At 49.6% G+C, this 15,755-nt stretch overlaps 2 protein-coding genes across 3 annotated transcripts; one reads left to right on the top strand and one right to left on the bottom strand.

Annotated features, from left to right (window-relative positions):
* Positions 1–4,195: 4,195 nt before the first annotated feature.
* Positions 4,196–7,627, bottom strand: LOC101757287 (uncharacterized isomerase BH0283). Of its 2 annotated transcripts, XM_022822848.1 has the most exons (7): positions 7,297–7,627; positions 6,969–7,208; positions 6,389–6,691; positions 6,042–6,203; positions 5,564–5,647; positions 5,316–5,458; positions 4,196–4,464 (listed from the first exon to the last, which is right to left on the bottom strand). In XM_022822848.1, exons 1-6 carry the CDS (start codon positions 7,324–7,326, stop codon positions 5,351–5,353), a joined length of 927 nt encoding a protein of 308 aa, XP_022678583.1. In that variant the 5' UTR covers positions 7,327–7,627; the 3' UTR covers positions 4,196–4,464; positions 5,316–5,350. The 2 variants fall into 2 exon arrangements, with proteins under 2 accessions (XP_022678583.1, XP_004983932.1); XM_004983875.2 differs by lacking the exon at positions 4,196–4,464 and having other exon boundaries at positions 5,144–5,458.
* A 4,682-nt stretch (positions 7,628–12,309) lies between these two features.
* On the top strand, positions 12,310–14,893 carry LOC101756888 (protein SHORT-ROOT 2). Its single transcript, XM_004983874.3, has one exon. The coding sequence runs from the start codon at positions 12,583–12,585 to the stop codon at positions 14,488–14,490; it is 1,908 nt and encodes a 635-aa protein (XP_004983931.1). The 5' UTR covers positions 12,310–12,582; the 3' UTR covers positions 14,491–14,893.
* The last annotated feature ends 862 nt before the right edge of the window (positions 14,894–15,755 follow it).

The raw sequence follows: 15,755 nt of genomic DNA, 5'->3' as shown, positions 1-15,755 counted from the left end.
CGAGCCGCGTCGGCGTTTTCCTGATGAGGGGCGGCCGCGTAGTCCACGGCAACCAATGGACGGCGTTGGCGGCCACGCGAACGGTTTGCGGCGTCGTCCTGGCTGTGGCTGACGTCGAGCGGAGCGCCGTCGAGAGAGACTTGGTTCCACCGGCGTCCGGATCTGATCTCCAGGCAACGGCCTCATCCGAGTGAATAGGCTGGCGTTTGTGTCACACCTGCTGTTCCTGAACCTGCAAATACTGACGCTGCTCATGCTGTATCGAGTATCGACTTGAAGAAGACTCTGAAGATGGGCCTCGCAGGAGAGCTCGGCCCAGAAGGCCCAGTGTCCGTGTGTCAGGCAAACTAGCCTCAGTTATGGGCCTGTGTGGAGACATATGGGCCGCGCTTTCCTTTCCTTTTTTGCAGACGTAAGAGACCACCTGTTTTGTTGATATACTTGGTAGGTTTCCCCGTTTCCATGTATTGATCAGCTGTCATTGGACATTCGACGTTTCCATTGTTACAAGCCCACGGGCAGCATATCTACCCGCGCCCCTCCCCCGCGGTGATTTCCGCCCTGATCACTCTGATTTCGCCCGCCGCCGCCGCCTGCACACAGATTCCTCCATCCTCCTCCTGCCACCACCTCGCGTCTCCATCTGTGAGTGATCTACGTCAGGCGCCGCCGCCGCGGCCGCCGCGAGACTCTCCTAGCTCCACGAACAACGTCGCTGCCCGCTGACAAAAGGCCAGCTTCCCGGAATGCGCGCTGGCCGGGAGTTGATGCCCTATGGCCCGTGCGCGTGGGACGAGTTGAGTGCGAGACCGAACTGCCGCCGTCGCTCCTAGGATTGGATCATGCGAGCTCCTATCCTTCAGGTTAGGCAGCTGGATTGCATCACGGCACCACGCAACCAAGGTCAGGTAACGTACTTTGGTTAGCCCCTTTTTCTCGATTTGCATTGCAGCCGGTTTGGCTGATCTCATTGGTACCATTTGCCATGGAGGCTGCCTGCCCTCGATGGATGAAGTTCATCTTAGCTGTCGCAGCGGAGGCTACCTGCCATCACCGTAAGGCATTGCCTTCGCCGTTGCCGCAAAGGCAGCTCTACCCACGTCGGGAGACCTCTGATTCGCGATCGTTGTGCAAGATATGATGCTTGACCTCTCGGCTGCCGCAGCAATGAGAGATCGTGCACCTGCTGCCGTAGGTATTTTTTCTTAATGAACGGACACAAGATTGTGACTTTCATTGGTAGAAAATAAGTACAACCAGCTAGTCGGAAAGGTTACAAACAAACAATTAATTACTTATGAGTAACAAGCGCGCTAGGTCCTTTGCCCCTGCAGCTATCCAGGTTATAGTTGTCCATTCAGGCCGCCCAGCCCGGTCCGGCACGGGCCCAACAAGGCCCATTAATTTTCGTGCCGGGCCGTGCCAGCCCACGGGCTGCACCGAGGGCCCAAGCACAGGCCCGCAATGCCTTTTCGTGCTGGGCTAGCCCGTCAAGCACGACCGGCTTCGGGCCACCGCGAGGAACGGCGGGCCCCCGCGCCACTGCCGTGGCTCTCCGCAATCCGACACCGGTGGTGGAGGCCGCGAGGAAGGGAGGCGGCGCCGGGCGGTGGAGGCCGTGAGGGAGGGAGGGAGCGCCGCACGTCAGAGGGAAGGCTGCAGGCGGAGGGGAGGTCGGAGGGGAGGTGACGGGGTCATGGGGAGATGGCGAACGGGAACTGGGAAAGGAAGGGTGGCGGCGGGGCAGAGGAGATATGGTTAGGGTTGGTCGGTTGATGTTGGACTGTTGGTATTTATACGGGCATTAACAGGCTGGCTCCTTGTCACCATGCCGGGTTGGGCCGCCCGTCGTGCAGGGGTGGCGGCCCATGCTCGGCATGAGCTACCAGGCTGGGCCAGCTTGGGCCCGAAGCCCTCCGTGCTAGGCCGGGTTAGAGCCGGGCCAAAAAATCGGGCTCCCTGCTGGGCAGGCGGGCCACGGGCTGCATGGACATCTATAATCCAGGCGCCAGCTTCATCTTTGATTCTTGCCATTAGAGATGACGATGCCAGTTCCTCGTGATTGAAGACTCGCCTGTTTTTTTCTTTCCAAATTTCCCAGATGATGAGAAGGGCGATGGAGCACATTGCTTTTCTTGGAACTTCTGTTTTGGTGGTCATGTTTATCTACCTGTCTAGCGGAGTAGGTACAAGCTCCACGAGCGGAGTAGGTACAAGCTCCACGAGGATACAACGTGAGCTCCTGGCTAATTCTTCATTCCCAAAAGTTCTTAATGTCGATGTTGCCTTGAAACAACATGTACCTTTGAACATTATTATGTGTTAGCTGTCAGCCTTTCTTTTCAGTATCACTAATTTTATAGGGTTGGCTATTGTCTTCTGAATTTATCTTCCTGCTGTCACTGAGAACTATTTACCATCTAAAAACAGGAAGTTTGATACGGGGATAGAGTGAAACTTTGTCTTGATTGGTGATTTATTTCGGAATATATATCATGCAATTATAAATTATTTATTTATTTCAGAATATATATTACAGGACATAAATTATTGGTTTTTGTAACTGTGAAAGATTAGGACAATAATGTCGGCATCACAAGCTTGGCTTCATCATAAATTGTACCACCTGTTTTTCCTTTAATTATCTTTTATTATTATTAGTTTTCTTAATGAGTTCGGGAAATTGATGAATATTTCGATCGTTTCTTCTTGACTAATGGAGAGCTTTTAGTGATGAAAGATGTGAGCCGTTGATCATGTGCTTGTGTACATCTTTCACCATAGGATACTGGCTTTCAAACTCTGTGTAGCATAAATATTTATTCTCCCTAGCCCGAGCGGCAACAACAAATTTAATTTTGTCATGCAACTCAAAGTCCATGCGTATACCTGCTCCAACTTCTAAAAAAACCCCTCTAATTGTTGACGCAAAAGCAACCTTTTGAACCGAATATCAATAATATATTATTAAATCACCTTCAAATGTCGACAGCCATGTGTATCCTCCAGCCTCGCTAAATGTGATTGAAGTATGTCCAGAAGCCGCCAAGCATCGTGTAAGCATGTTACTTGGAAAAAAATATTAGATGAATTTATGGAAAATTATACTCATGCATATCCTGGTCGACAAAAACTTTTGTGGCCATGACAATGTGGTTTTACATTAAAGATCATGACAACCATATTTTCATGGTCACAAAAGTTCCATTCGACCAAAGATATGCATGAGTATGATTTTTCCATAAAATAATATAATAGCTTTCCTTCTTTTATGCATTTTTTCAAATGATCCACTTATATGATGTTTGGCAGCTTTGTAACACACTGCGATCACATTTAGTGGAACTAGAGGATACCCATGGCTGTCAACATTTGAAGGTGTTTTAATAACATTGATATTCGGTTCAAAGGTTTCTTGTTCATCAACACTTAAAAGTCTTTTTCGTTTTGCATAAAGTTATAACTGGCATTCGCACACTCTATGTTGCCTGACTGCATTAAATTTTCCGTTGCCACTCGAGCTGAGGAGATTTAAAATTTCTACACTACACCATGATCAGTCTAAAAGTTAGTATCCTGCGGTGAAATATGTGTACAAGTATAATTAAGATCAATGGCTCACTTCTTTCATCACTAAAAGCCAATGAAGTATATGTTGAATGCTCGTACGAGTCCGTTTAGTTCACAATGGTGGTTTTGTTAACAAATCTATAAATTATTTCTATCTCTGTATGCACATTTTTATACAAATTTAAACTTAATTTGTTCGGCACGTCTTTGATATAATGATAGCTTTATTGTTTTCTTGTATGTCTTTGATATAGTAATAGCTTTATTGATTATTATATATTTTATGAATATAAATTTTTTGTTTATCGAATTTTTTAAACACGTACAGGTGCACGTGCATCTCCACCGGTCTACTGTAACTTTCAGTTCCTTTAGATGGAGTGATGGACAATCACTGTTGGCTCAAACATAATTCAGTTAGCCATGCTCTATTTTCCCTGGGATTTGTTTACTTTTATTTTATTTCTTTGCTTGTAGGGTTGACAAAGATTTTGTTTCTCCAAATTTACTAATATTTGTCTTTTTAGTTTGTACTGTTCGCACAAAATTTAAAGGAACTGCCTACATGACAATCGGCTAATTGTCATTTTGATTTCAATCACTGTTTTAGCCAGTAGAAATTTGGTACATAATGATGACAATACTTAGTGGTGCTGGAAAAATAATTACAACATGGGATGATTTCAGTCAGTATTTTTTGCTCAAAATAACAAAGGAAAAAACGACTGCATTTGTTCAGTTTAGTCGAGTGTCCTTAAAACCTGGTTATGCATGCCTCTGTTACTTTTGTCATGGTTATTGCCTGTGACTCCTAATTGCAACCTTCAAAGTCCACTTAATGCTCCTTTGATTTTACTGAAACTTTCAGTCAAGGTAAACCCATGATTTGTAAACCTGCATATCAAAACTCAAACTATATAGGTCATATTCAAACACAAAATTGATGCATAAATAATTAGGCCATGAATCAATCTGCATGTGCTGATCTCAGTATTGTATTCTGATCCCAGTCACAACTAACAAAAAACTGAATCAATTATACAATAAAATGGTAATTGGGGCCAATATTAGGATGACGTCAAGAATGAAATCATATACACCTCCATTGCAGTGGGTGATTGAGCGGAGCGCAGAACCAAGAAAAAAACATAGCACTCGAAATGGAAGCAGGATTCAACCAAAATTCAACAAACTCTGGAACACTACTGAAAAAAATCAGGTTAATTTATCTTGAAAAGAAAAATGAATGATAAAATGGAGATTTAACTATTTGACCAACACTAATAAGAGCAAAATTCGTGCAAATGTAATACCAAAATAAGATGGAACTTGATCCTACAGATTGTATGACCACGGATGTATGGCGGCATGACTATCGAATTTTTTTATACAAATAGGTGCAGATTAATTCAGACAGTTTGCGGGTGTTTAAACTAGTCAAACCCAAGCTTTGAGGTGACTCAAATGGCTAATCCAAGTTATATATACTACTACGAACCATGTAACCTTATGCTATTGATAAATTCAGATTATGTTCTCCATGACAACGGATGAAGGTAAACTCCTACCCACGTTTTCAAAAACAAAAGAAAATAGAACTTCAGGATTATTATCTTCCATTCGGTCTTACATCCATGCATCATGCATGAATGGGCCATTTACCATGAAATATTCAGGGTTCGTAGTTGGACAGGGAAGCCAAATGTTTCCCCACTAAACAGAGTATTTGTCCCCGTAGGCCTTACAGCTTTTATTTTCAATGGTCAGGCAGCAACTGACTCTAGGCAAGAAGAGAGCCAAGCATGACAGTAACAGCTTCTCCTTGGATTCGGACTCTGTGAGCTTCCTCATCCCATTGCAGATACAGTGTTCCACTCCTTGGGGAGGCCTGTTAAAGTGACAACACAGACAAAGGTGTGTATATATCATATTAAGTTCCAATCTGAAGAACGATATTAATGGATCAAGTTCTTTAAAAACTTGTCCTCGATACCATGAAGGCTGTCATGTTTTGTTTCCCCAGCTTCTTGCCCCAGTAAGGAGCCAACGAACAATGTACGCTAGCACATACTGGATCCTGACCAAGAAAAATGGAGAAAACAGGACATCATAAGAACTTTAACTTTTATCATTGACAATTACATAATATCCAAAGCAGATAGGGTTCTTCAATGCCACAATAACTTGTTTTAAGTGGGAACTAAGAAGTGAGTTCGCTCCCCAAGAGAACAAATACAAAATATGGTTGTAGATCACCGTGAAACATTTAACTCTCAATGTGATAAAGTTTTGAAGGGACCAGTTGACTAGAACCTGTGGATGCAGGATTCTTAATTCAAACACCCATTTTGATGAGATGTGAAAGTTGGTTACAAACTAAAAAGATACTACATCCCTGAATAGCGATTTGAGAAATATCTCTGAATAACAATATCAGCATGTTGGAACACATGTTTATATTGCATTATCACCTCATTTATTCCATATTTTGGGGCGAAGAAACGGGTGACAAAATCATAGCTAGATCCTTCACGAGCTGGGCCTGTAATGGCGATGCCTCTTCCAGGACACTGGACTAGCTCAGCAATGTTAGGACAAACATTATCAACTTCATCACATGAACTGACTTCCACCTGAAAAGGAGAAATTTAGGTTTCAATATACTCAGTACTATCGTAGTATTTCGAAAAGGTTAAAAAAGTGCAACTGAAGGTTAGAAATAAAGAAACAATCTTAACTATGAGAGTTTGCTTCTGAAACAAGAGTTTGATTATGAAATAAAATGGAGATTGAATTAGAGGAGGATGAGAGGAATTACAATGAAGTCAGAAAAAGCAGAGACAGCTTGCAGCTCATTAATAACCGAAGCGCCACTTAAAGTCTCAGGAATTGGTAACATCTCTGCAGAATTGCATTTTACCACCGGGATAACAGGAAAATCCAATTCTATCATGAACTTTGAGCAGGTATGTTGTGCAGGAGTTGCATTCTTTGATCCAAGGACTTTCTTAGCTGTTAGACGTCCAGATTTTGCCAAGAACTCTATAGCATCACACTCCACAAGACCAGATGCTATCAAGTAGTGTGCAGCAGCTAATGTTCCATGCCCGCAAAGTTCACTCTGCACAATTAACTAAGTAAAGTAAATTTCTCTAAAATTGCATCAGATAAAGATTAAATTCAAAAAAGAGGCTTCCCTTGTATGGAAGTACTAGAAGCTGCTGTAATTCCTTGTATGGGTTGCATTATTATTATGTTAGTGGTCTAAAATCTTCTTTTGTTCAGGTGCCGAAACTAAGTCATGCAGGTCATGATGATTCATTTGACCTCGCTCACCCAAAAATCAGCAGGTTCTGAAACAAGGACGCGGAGGGTTTGTGATAGAAATTAACAATCACCTCACGGACCGGAGTGAACCAGCGGATACGGAACTGGGCAGTCACGACCGCAGCGCCGGCGCCGGCATCGGAGGGACCGGAACGGACCAAGAAGGCGGTGATGGGGGTGTTGAACTCCGCCGCCACCGCCTGCATCCACCGCTCGTCGAGCGGCTCTCCTCCGTCGCCAGCGCCGTCATCCTCGAGGAGGCAGACGGCCGCGGAGTTGCCCTTGAACGGCTCATCCGTGAACGCATCAACCTGCACAGATCAAACTGTTGAGGAAACAGAACGGAACCCAACTGCTGAACCTTGCTTCCGACCGTAGCAAGAAGCGAGGTTGACTGACCACAGCGTATCTGAAGGCTCTCTTCGGCATCCCGTCGAGCACCTCGAGCGCGGTTGAAGCGACAGGCAGGAGGCGGCTACCTAAACCGTGGATTGTTGCCTTGTTGGGTGTTAGTATTGGATTTCTCGGTCAGCAGCACTGCTTTTGATCCTTTTGAATACCCTTCCTTCATTGAACTTTCAACGAAACTGCACGCCAAGCTCTCTGAGTGATGATAGATCAAGAAGAAAGCTCCTCTGGTGGTGCATCCGTGCATCCGAGGGCGTTACTAAAGAAAGTTCTTACAAAAGAGCAAATTGCGCAAGAGCTCCAATGCCTTGGGAGGTAGGTGAACGGATTTGTCCAACACCAGTGCAAACACGTCCGGGTATTTGTCTAGGATGAACAGCACCGAGACGCGGAAAGATGCAAATGAACGGGGCCAGTTGGTTCGTGGGCCGCCGGCCCGCCGTAGCCGCCAAAAGCTTTCTGGAGGTACATGGGCCTTGCCTTGCTCTGCTATAGCATTTTCCTCAGTTTTGTAGCCTAGTCCTCCTGCATGCTTTGCTGTTGGTGAAGACTGACGAGTTGAGGCTATAAATCACCAAATTGAAGCCTAAATCCCTAGTACTTCACACCAAAGTTTAAATCCTAGTACCAATGGATTATAAAACATGCAAGTGTTTTTAAGCCCGGAGAGGACAGGGGTGGCAGTTTGTTATCTCATAATTATGTGGAACATAACAAACAACTCCAAAAGGCCAAAACTTCCTGTGAGCCAAACCATATGCATGCAGCTTCGTTCAGGCCTGATGTCCATTTACACGACTTGTTCCAAAGGTTTGTGAAGGTTTTGTGATAATATGAAAATGCTGTGAATTATAGAAGATATGTGTTGAGTCTCGTTGGCTATTTATATGCTACAAAAGTGGCTCAGGAATGGCATCGGTTCTGTATCATGTTAGAACAGAAAATGGAATCCGGTGATCTCAACGATCGCCCTCGATGGTCTTTGACCTCACATGGACGATGCATGCATACCCATCAAATAAGCTGGATGACCCGGCGGCTAAACATTATCCACTCCACACCGGAAAAAGGAAGGAGAGACGACAGAGACACGTATAGAAATAAAAGGGCGAAGAAAAGGGCAGGCACCAACTATTTCTTTCCTAGCGTATAGGAGTGTTTTGATCACGACGACACGGCCGGTAAGCGTGACGGCTCAGCGCGTAGCACGAGACAAAACATGATGATGGCGATGCGCAGATAGATTGTGCAGGAGAGGAGAGCAGGGGCCCTTGCTTGGATTCAAAGGAAAGGAAAGGAACGGCGGCAGCAGCAGCAGCAGCAAGGCTAGCGAGCGATGGCCGGACAGAATGTAGCCAATTCCTGGATGCCCGCATAAATCCACTTTGGAGATTCTCTTCATGATTGGGAACGTCGAGCCGAGAGCTTTATTTGCTCGCCAACGGAAGGAATGGAATAGACCCGTGTAAAAATATACTACTACCACGCTCGCTCGGTGATGCGTGGGCCGGGCCCCCGTGGGGCCGCGTTGAAAGCAAAGCTTGGTCCTTGGACTGGTCATGCTCATGGCTGTGACTTGTGATCTCTGCCGTGAACTCTAACTTCAGAATTACTACAGAGTTGCAGGCACAGGTTTTGTGCACGCGGCTGCACCCAGCATCCAATTCAGCGGGACACGAACGAGCGTGCATCGACGTCCCGCCGGTCAAAAGCAGCAGAGGCAGGCCGAGGGGGAGCTGCAGAAGCCGCGCGCGGCGGCAGAGCGCAACATCCTCAGTGCTCTGTCTTTTCTTCCGTCCGCAGCGGTCGCGGCCGGCCGGCACCGGGCCGGCCAGAACTCGGCAGCCGCCTGCCCGCACCGCACGGGACAAGGGGCGCAGCCAACCTCGGAGCCGGCGCCAGCGCGTCGAAAGGGTCCGGCGGGCGCGGATGGCCCTGACGCCCACGACCACGACCACGACCGGGGTTTGCGCGCACGGCACGGCTGGAGAGACCGTATGATGGATGGGTGCCGATGCCGATGGGGGGAGGAGGTGAGAGGTGATGATGGCCGGGCTGACCGGGCTGGGGCGCCCGCCCGCGTGCGCGCCGTGCTCCAGCTTTTGTCGCGCGGTGCCTCCCCGCTGGGTGGACTGGACTGCATCCGGCTTTCCAGACTCCATCGTCGGATTGGATTGGGGCGTCGGGCTGCTGCTTTTCCTCAGGAATCTCGTGCGCGCGCGTGTCGTGCGATTCTTCTCTCGTTCGCCTTCTCGTCCGGGAGGGAGGTGACCTGAGCCAGAGCCAACTGAGCCAAGGCAGGGGAATATTTCGCTCGCCTCCCAGCTCAGCCGCTCGACGCGCCTGCGCCTGCGTGCATGCCGGCCCCCGCCTAGTTGGCTAGTATAAGGCTTGCCCGGCCTGTCCCAAACTGCCAAATCCGTGCTCGGCCGTGTACCAAAAGGTTTGTTGTACCTTTACTCGGCCGGGTACTACTATGAGGAAAATTTGTACGAAAAGTTGACGGTAGGGGCACGAAGGGAGTCTTTCCCACGGATTGATTTCAGACGGGAAAAACGTAGGAGTTGAAACATCCACCTAGCTACGCATTTTGCTCTTCTTCCTCACAGTGCTACTAAGCCCCATGCAAATCCAGCTATGTAGCTCCATGTTGCCATACCTAAATGGCTAAACCTCAAGCTTAGTATGTCGACAGTTATGTCTATCCATTTTATGTCGCGACTATATGGTTTTTCTTGTAAACTGAGTCAATTCTCGTCTTCTAATAATAGCAAAAGCTTCCGCCGTCCTTTCGCAAAATGACTGTCCATTTCATGTGTCCCGTACAATATGGGCTACTTTGGAACAAAGAAATCAACAGAGGAACTTTTCAATGATTTGAAGCATTCATAAAGATTCCTTTAAGCATGTTTGGATCTTAGGGATAATAATAGATATAATGAATGGAATAGCTAGGTCATCCCATTGCTGCCATTTGCGGGGATTTCTTGCTCCATAGACATTTGGGAGGATTTCTACCATGTACGTTATATATAACTGCCAAAATCCTACATATTTTACATTCTTGTGTTTCAATCATTATTCCTATATATTTTACTTATTCCTATATATTTTACTATTACTATGTTAGATATTATATTTGTTTTGTTTGCATTCAAATCTATAGCTGTAAGAGCATCTCCAGCAGCATTGGTATATTTGAACACCTAAAAACACTTAGGCTTCGTTTGGATGTAGATATTGGAGGGCTTGGAATTGATTTGGGTTGAATACCAAATCAGACTAGTTTTGGAAATGGATACAATACCAAAGGTATTGTTTGGATGCAGATGAAATTGCTAGATAGAATTCAATTGAGTGGCAAATACCAATTCATGTTTGGATATCCATAGCATCAAATTGGAATCGACTATCAACAGACAAGATCTCATCCCCTCCGGCTCCACTTCTCTGCGACAAATGGAGCACCACGGAGGGCACCTGCCGCCGCCCATGGAGAGGAGCAGAGGTGGGAGACGAAGGGGCCCAAGCTCAGCGGAGGAACGCGTGGAGCAGCGGTCGGCCCGGTGGCGAGGGAGGTAGGGAGGGTGGGGGGGGGGCAAGCCCGGCTGCGAGGGAGGCAGGGAGCGGCGGCGCGGCCCGCCGGCGATGGAGGCGGGGAGGGGTGGCGACTCCGCCGGCGATGGAGGCGGGGAGGGGCGGCGATGTGAGGAAGGCAGGGAGCGGTGGGAGAGAGACGCGGAGGTACGGGGGCGACACGATTCCAGCAAATACCGAGGGGCTCGGCTCGGTATCAAGAGTGAAGGGGTGAGAGCGGGACCAATACCAACCGGTATTGAGTTTTATTTCCAATTCCAAATTCCATGATATCCAAACAGCAGCATTCGGAGTTAGCAATTCCAATTCCAAATTCTGAGTCTCAATACCTACTTCCAAACGCAACCTTATAGGTATAAGAGAGAGAAAAATTTAGGTATGCAAAGGAGGCCTTCTCTAGCAGTTTACCTATACTGCTTGACCTATTTTATTTGCTACATGATACTGACGAGTGAAGCCCACAAGTCAGAGGCAGTGCGGTCAAGATGGGGCGAAGCCAGACATGGGCAGCAGGGGAGGGAGGAGAAGGCGGTGAGGCGAGGGAGGGAGAAGAAGAGGAGCTACGCGGCATGGGCTGAGCAGCGGCGCGAGGAGGGGGGCGGTGGTGGGATGAGGGGAACAAGGGATGAAGAAGATAGTCAAGTTAGAGATCGGCTCTTGGAAAAGTTTTTATTCCCAAATTAGTCCTCGAAAGGATTATAGGTCATCGGTTGAGATATGCTGTTGGAGAGGATAACTTTGAAGTATCTAAATTTTTCTTTCTCCTATACCTAAAACTGATTTCAGATCACCAGTTTTACATATGCTGTTGGAGATGCTCTTATACGATCAAAAGTCGGAAGTCAGAACCAATGCATGCTAACCTACAGTAACTTTTCTAATTCGTGCTTACAGGTAAAATAACGTGACAAAGTGCGAGTTGGCAGGTTGTACCTAAACAAGCAGGTTTTCGGATACAACATCATCCATCTTGACCCAGCTCCCTTTCTCTCTGTCCCGGTCTGCTGAAAGGAACGTTCTGGTTGGGCACCCAAACCCTGCGACTTTCACCTGTGTGGTCATATCAGAGGTTTCATAATAAGCACTGTAAATTTCCCGGGGTGACAGCTTTAATCGTGTATATTCTGCGCAAGTGCGATAACGGCGCTCGACTAAAGACACGGGCTGGGCCAGGAGAATTCTCAAATGCATCCACTCGTCGGTATCCGCATCCTACTGTCATGCTCATGGATGCAAGCACGGTGGCTTTAGCCCTTTCACCAAAGCTACTACTACAAAAGCCAGGATTTGCGAAAAAGCTGATCGATGAGGAGAGGCACTCCACCTCAGCCGGTGGTAAAAAGGGTCCAAGGATTGAACGCCCCCAGCATGCACTCTCTCAGACACACAAAACACACTTTCTTCCTCACTTCATCGATCGCAGAAAAAGCAAGCACACTACGGAGAGTAGAATAGGTTATTACAGATTGGGGGCTCAAAATTCACCCTTATCTGACAGCATGAGCAATAGTAAAAGAGTAGTGGTAGCACTCCTTTTGCAGGTTATAACCCCGCCCCACCACGGCATTGCATTGTGTCTGCGTAGGAGCGCTCCATTTTGCACTCCCCCGGCCGGCCACACCCACAGCGTGCGCGGGATCTTGGTGCCGGTGGTTTAGGTCTGAGGAGAGGAGGATTTAGATGGACACGCTGTTTCGGTTGGTTAGCCTCCACCAGCACCACCACCACCCGCAGGCACAGGCACCCGCGTCCTCCTCGCCGGACCAGCAGCAGCACCACCACCAGTCCCCCTACAGCTCCCGCTCCACGTCCCGCAGCACCACCTCCACCGGCTCCCGCTCCTCCCCCTCCCACCACACCCACAACAACCACTACTACTCCCACTCCCACTCCCACTACAACAGCAGCAACAGCAGCGGCAGCTACTACTACTGCGACCCCGCCGGAGGAGGAGGCGGAGGCGGAGGTGGCGGAGGCTACTACTACGACCACCAGCCAGCAGCGCCGGCGCCGTACCAAGAAGAATGCGGCAACGACCACGGCTTCTACATGGATGAAGACTTCTCCTCGTCGTCCTCGTCCCGCCACTACCACCACCAGTCGTCGCGCGCCCCGCCGGCGGCGCCCTCGTCGTCGCCCCCGGCGCCCGCGCCGCCGACGCAGCCCCCGTCCACGTCGTCCGGCGCCGGGGGCCATGGCGGCGGGCTGTTCGAGGCGGCGGACTTCTCGTTCCCGCAGGTGGACATCGACCTCGACTTCAGCAGCCCCGCGACGTCCTCCGGCGCGGGGGGCGGGGGCGGAACCGCCGCCTCCTCGTCGGGCGGCGGCGGCGCCGGGAGGTGGGCAGCGCAGCTACTGCTGCAGTGCGCGCGCGCCGTGGCCGCGCGCGACAGCCAGCGCGTGCAGCAGCTCATGTGGATGCTCAACGAGCTGGCCTCGCCGTACGGGGACGTGGACCAGAAGCTGGCGTCCTACTTCCTCCAGGGCCTGTTCGCGCGCCTCACCACCTCCGGCCCGCGCACGCTGCGCACCCTCGCCGCCGCGTCCGATCGGAACACGTCGTTCGAGTCCACGCGCCGCACCGCGCTCAGGTTCCAGGAGCTGAGCCCGTGGGCGTCGTTCGGCCACGTCGCCGCTAACGGCGCCATCCTCGAGGCGTTCCTGGAGGCGGCGGCCGCCGCCGCGTCTTCATCCTCGTCTTCGTCGTCGTCGCAGCCGCCGCGGCTGCACATCCTGGACCTGAGCAACACCTTCTGCACGCAGTGGCCGACCCTGCTCGAGGCGCTGGCCACGCGGTCGTCGGATGACACGCCGCACCTGTCCATCACCACCGTGGTGCCCGCCGCCGCGCCGTCGTCCGCTGCGGCGCAGCGCGTGATGCGGGAGATCGCGCAGCGCCTCGAGAAATTCGCGCGCCTCATGGGCGTGCCCTTCAGCTTCCGCGCCGTGCACCACGCGGGGGACCTCGCGGAGCTCGACCTCGACGGCCTCGGCCTCCGCGAGGGCGGCGCCGCGCTCGCGATCAACTGCGTGAACGCGCTGCGCGGGGTCGCGCCGGGCGGCGCGCGGCAGCGCGACGCGTTCCTCGCCTCGCTCCGCCGCCTCGAGCCGCGCGTGGTCACCGTCGTCGAGGAGGACGCCGACCTCGTGGAGCCCGATCCGGACGCGTCGTCGTCCGAGGAAGCCGCCAGCACGGAGGCGGCGTTCATCAAGGTCTTCACCGAGGGCCTCCGGTTCTTCTCGGCGTACATGGACTCCCTGGAGGAGAGCTTCCCCAAGACCAGCAACGAGAGGCTCGTTCTGGAGAGGGCAGCCGGGCGCGCCATTGTTGACCTCGTGTCCTGCCCGGCGTCGGAGTCCGCCGAGAGGCGGGAGACGGGGGCGTCGTGGGCGCGGCGGATGCGGTCGGCCGGCTTCTCCCCGGTGGCGTTCAGCGACGACGTTGCCGACGACATGCGGTCGTTGCTGCGGCGGTACCGGGAGGGGTGGAGCTTGCGGGAACCAGGCACCGACGACGGCGCGGCGGCGGGGGTGTTCCTGGCGTGGAAGGAGCAGCCCGTCGTCTGGACAAGCGCGTGGAGGCCATGACCATGAGATGGATCGTGTTCGGCGAAACAAGGGACGCGTGCGCCATGCTCAAGCTAGCGTAGTGCATGCATTGCTGCGCTCGTGTGAGTGGCAACACGGCAATGCAAGCAGGAGGTAGCGTGCAATTTTTTCCCCCTTACTTGTTGGATCTTAGCACGTGTCTTAGGGTTTCAAGTCGGCGTAAGTATGTAGGGAGAAGCTAAAGATCTTCAGATGGTTAGCTTTTTTTGGTTTTAGAAATTTGGGAGGAATTCATGGCATTTGTTGCAGTTTCATGCATATTTGACTCTCAAGAAAAGATTGTTGGATTGGATGCCTAGGCTTTCCATATTCTCCATGCATTTGGCTAACTCTTTTCAGAAATTTGGGATGAATTTATATTATGACATTTGTTGCGGTTTCATGCATATTGACTTAGGAAATGATTGCTGGATTGGATGTGTAGGCTCTTCATATACCCCCATGGATTTCAGCAGCTGATGTGCTGCTTCGTTGTTTATTTGCTTGTCCTATGATCTTTTACCGGCTAATGTTGATTGGTCAGTCGTGCATGGTTCTCGTCATGCCATTCGTTTGGACTCATGCGAGCAACCCGTAGCTTGTCGCCTTGATCTCATGTGTTTGGCTGGTGAGATGCTGTTTGCTGAGTCTTGACAAGATTTGCATGGGAAGGACGGACTACTTTTAGTAATTTTCAAGCATAGTCTCATAGAAAGTAGGTAAAATCGAAGTACTGCGACGATTGCACACTAGTTTGTTCATCTTTACTGTAACATTTCTCGCAGCAGGTATATTCCCTTTTTCTATACATGCATGAGATGAAATACGTGCTTAGGTGAAAGATACGACAAGCTCGGGCAGGGATGACATTGATCATATACACAATTAGGTAAAATTAAGAAGATTAAGATGAGGTTCATATCCTTTTTTTAAACGAGATGAGGTTCATGTCAACATCAGTTAATTCAAAAGAGTATGTATGATTATGGTCGACAAAATTAAGGATACAAATAAACCTGATAGAGAAGGCAAAAGAAGAAGAAGAAGGCCCATGTGTACAATGTTCTCGGAGCAAATTGGCTATATGGGTACGAAGTTTCATGTGACAAATGGCACATATGCTTCAGCTGCAAACAGCTGATAGTGATCGGTTATCTATTTTGTTTGTGGTGTTGGATCTTCTAAGTTTGTTCTGTATAGTCGAGAATCTTTTTGAGTATATGGGTAAGTCTATACGCTGGCCTTGACCATAAGATAGGTGCGTT

This window comes from Setaria italica, chromosome IX (genome assembly GCF_000263155.2).
Source record: "Setaria italica strain Yugu1 chromosome IX, Setaria_italica_v2.0, whole genome shotgun sequence".
In the NCBI taxonomy this organism is placed as follows: Eukaryota; Viridiplantae; Streptophyta; class Magnoliopsida; order Poales; family Poaceae; genus Setaria; species Setaria italica.
Note: the sequence above shows the minus strand (reverse complement) of the source record. Positions and strands in the feature narration are given on the sequence as shown.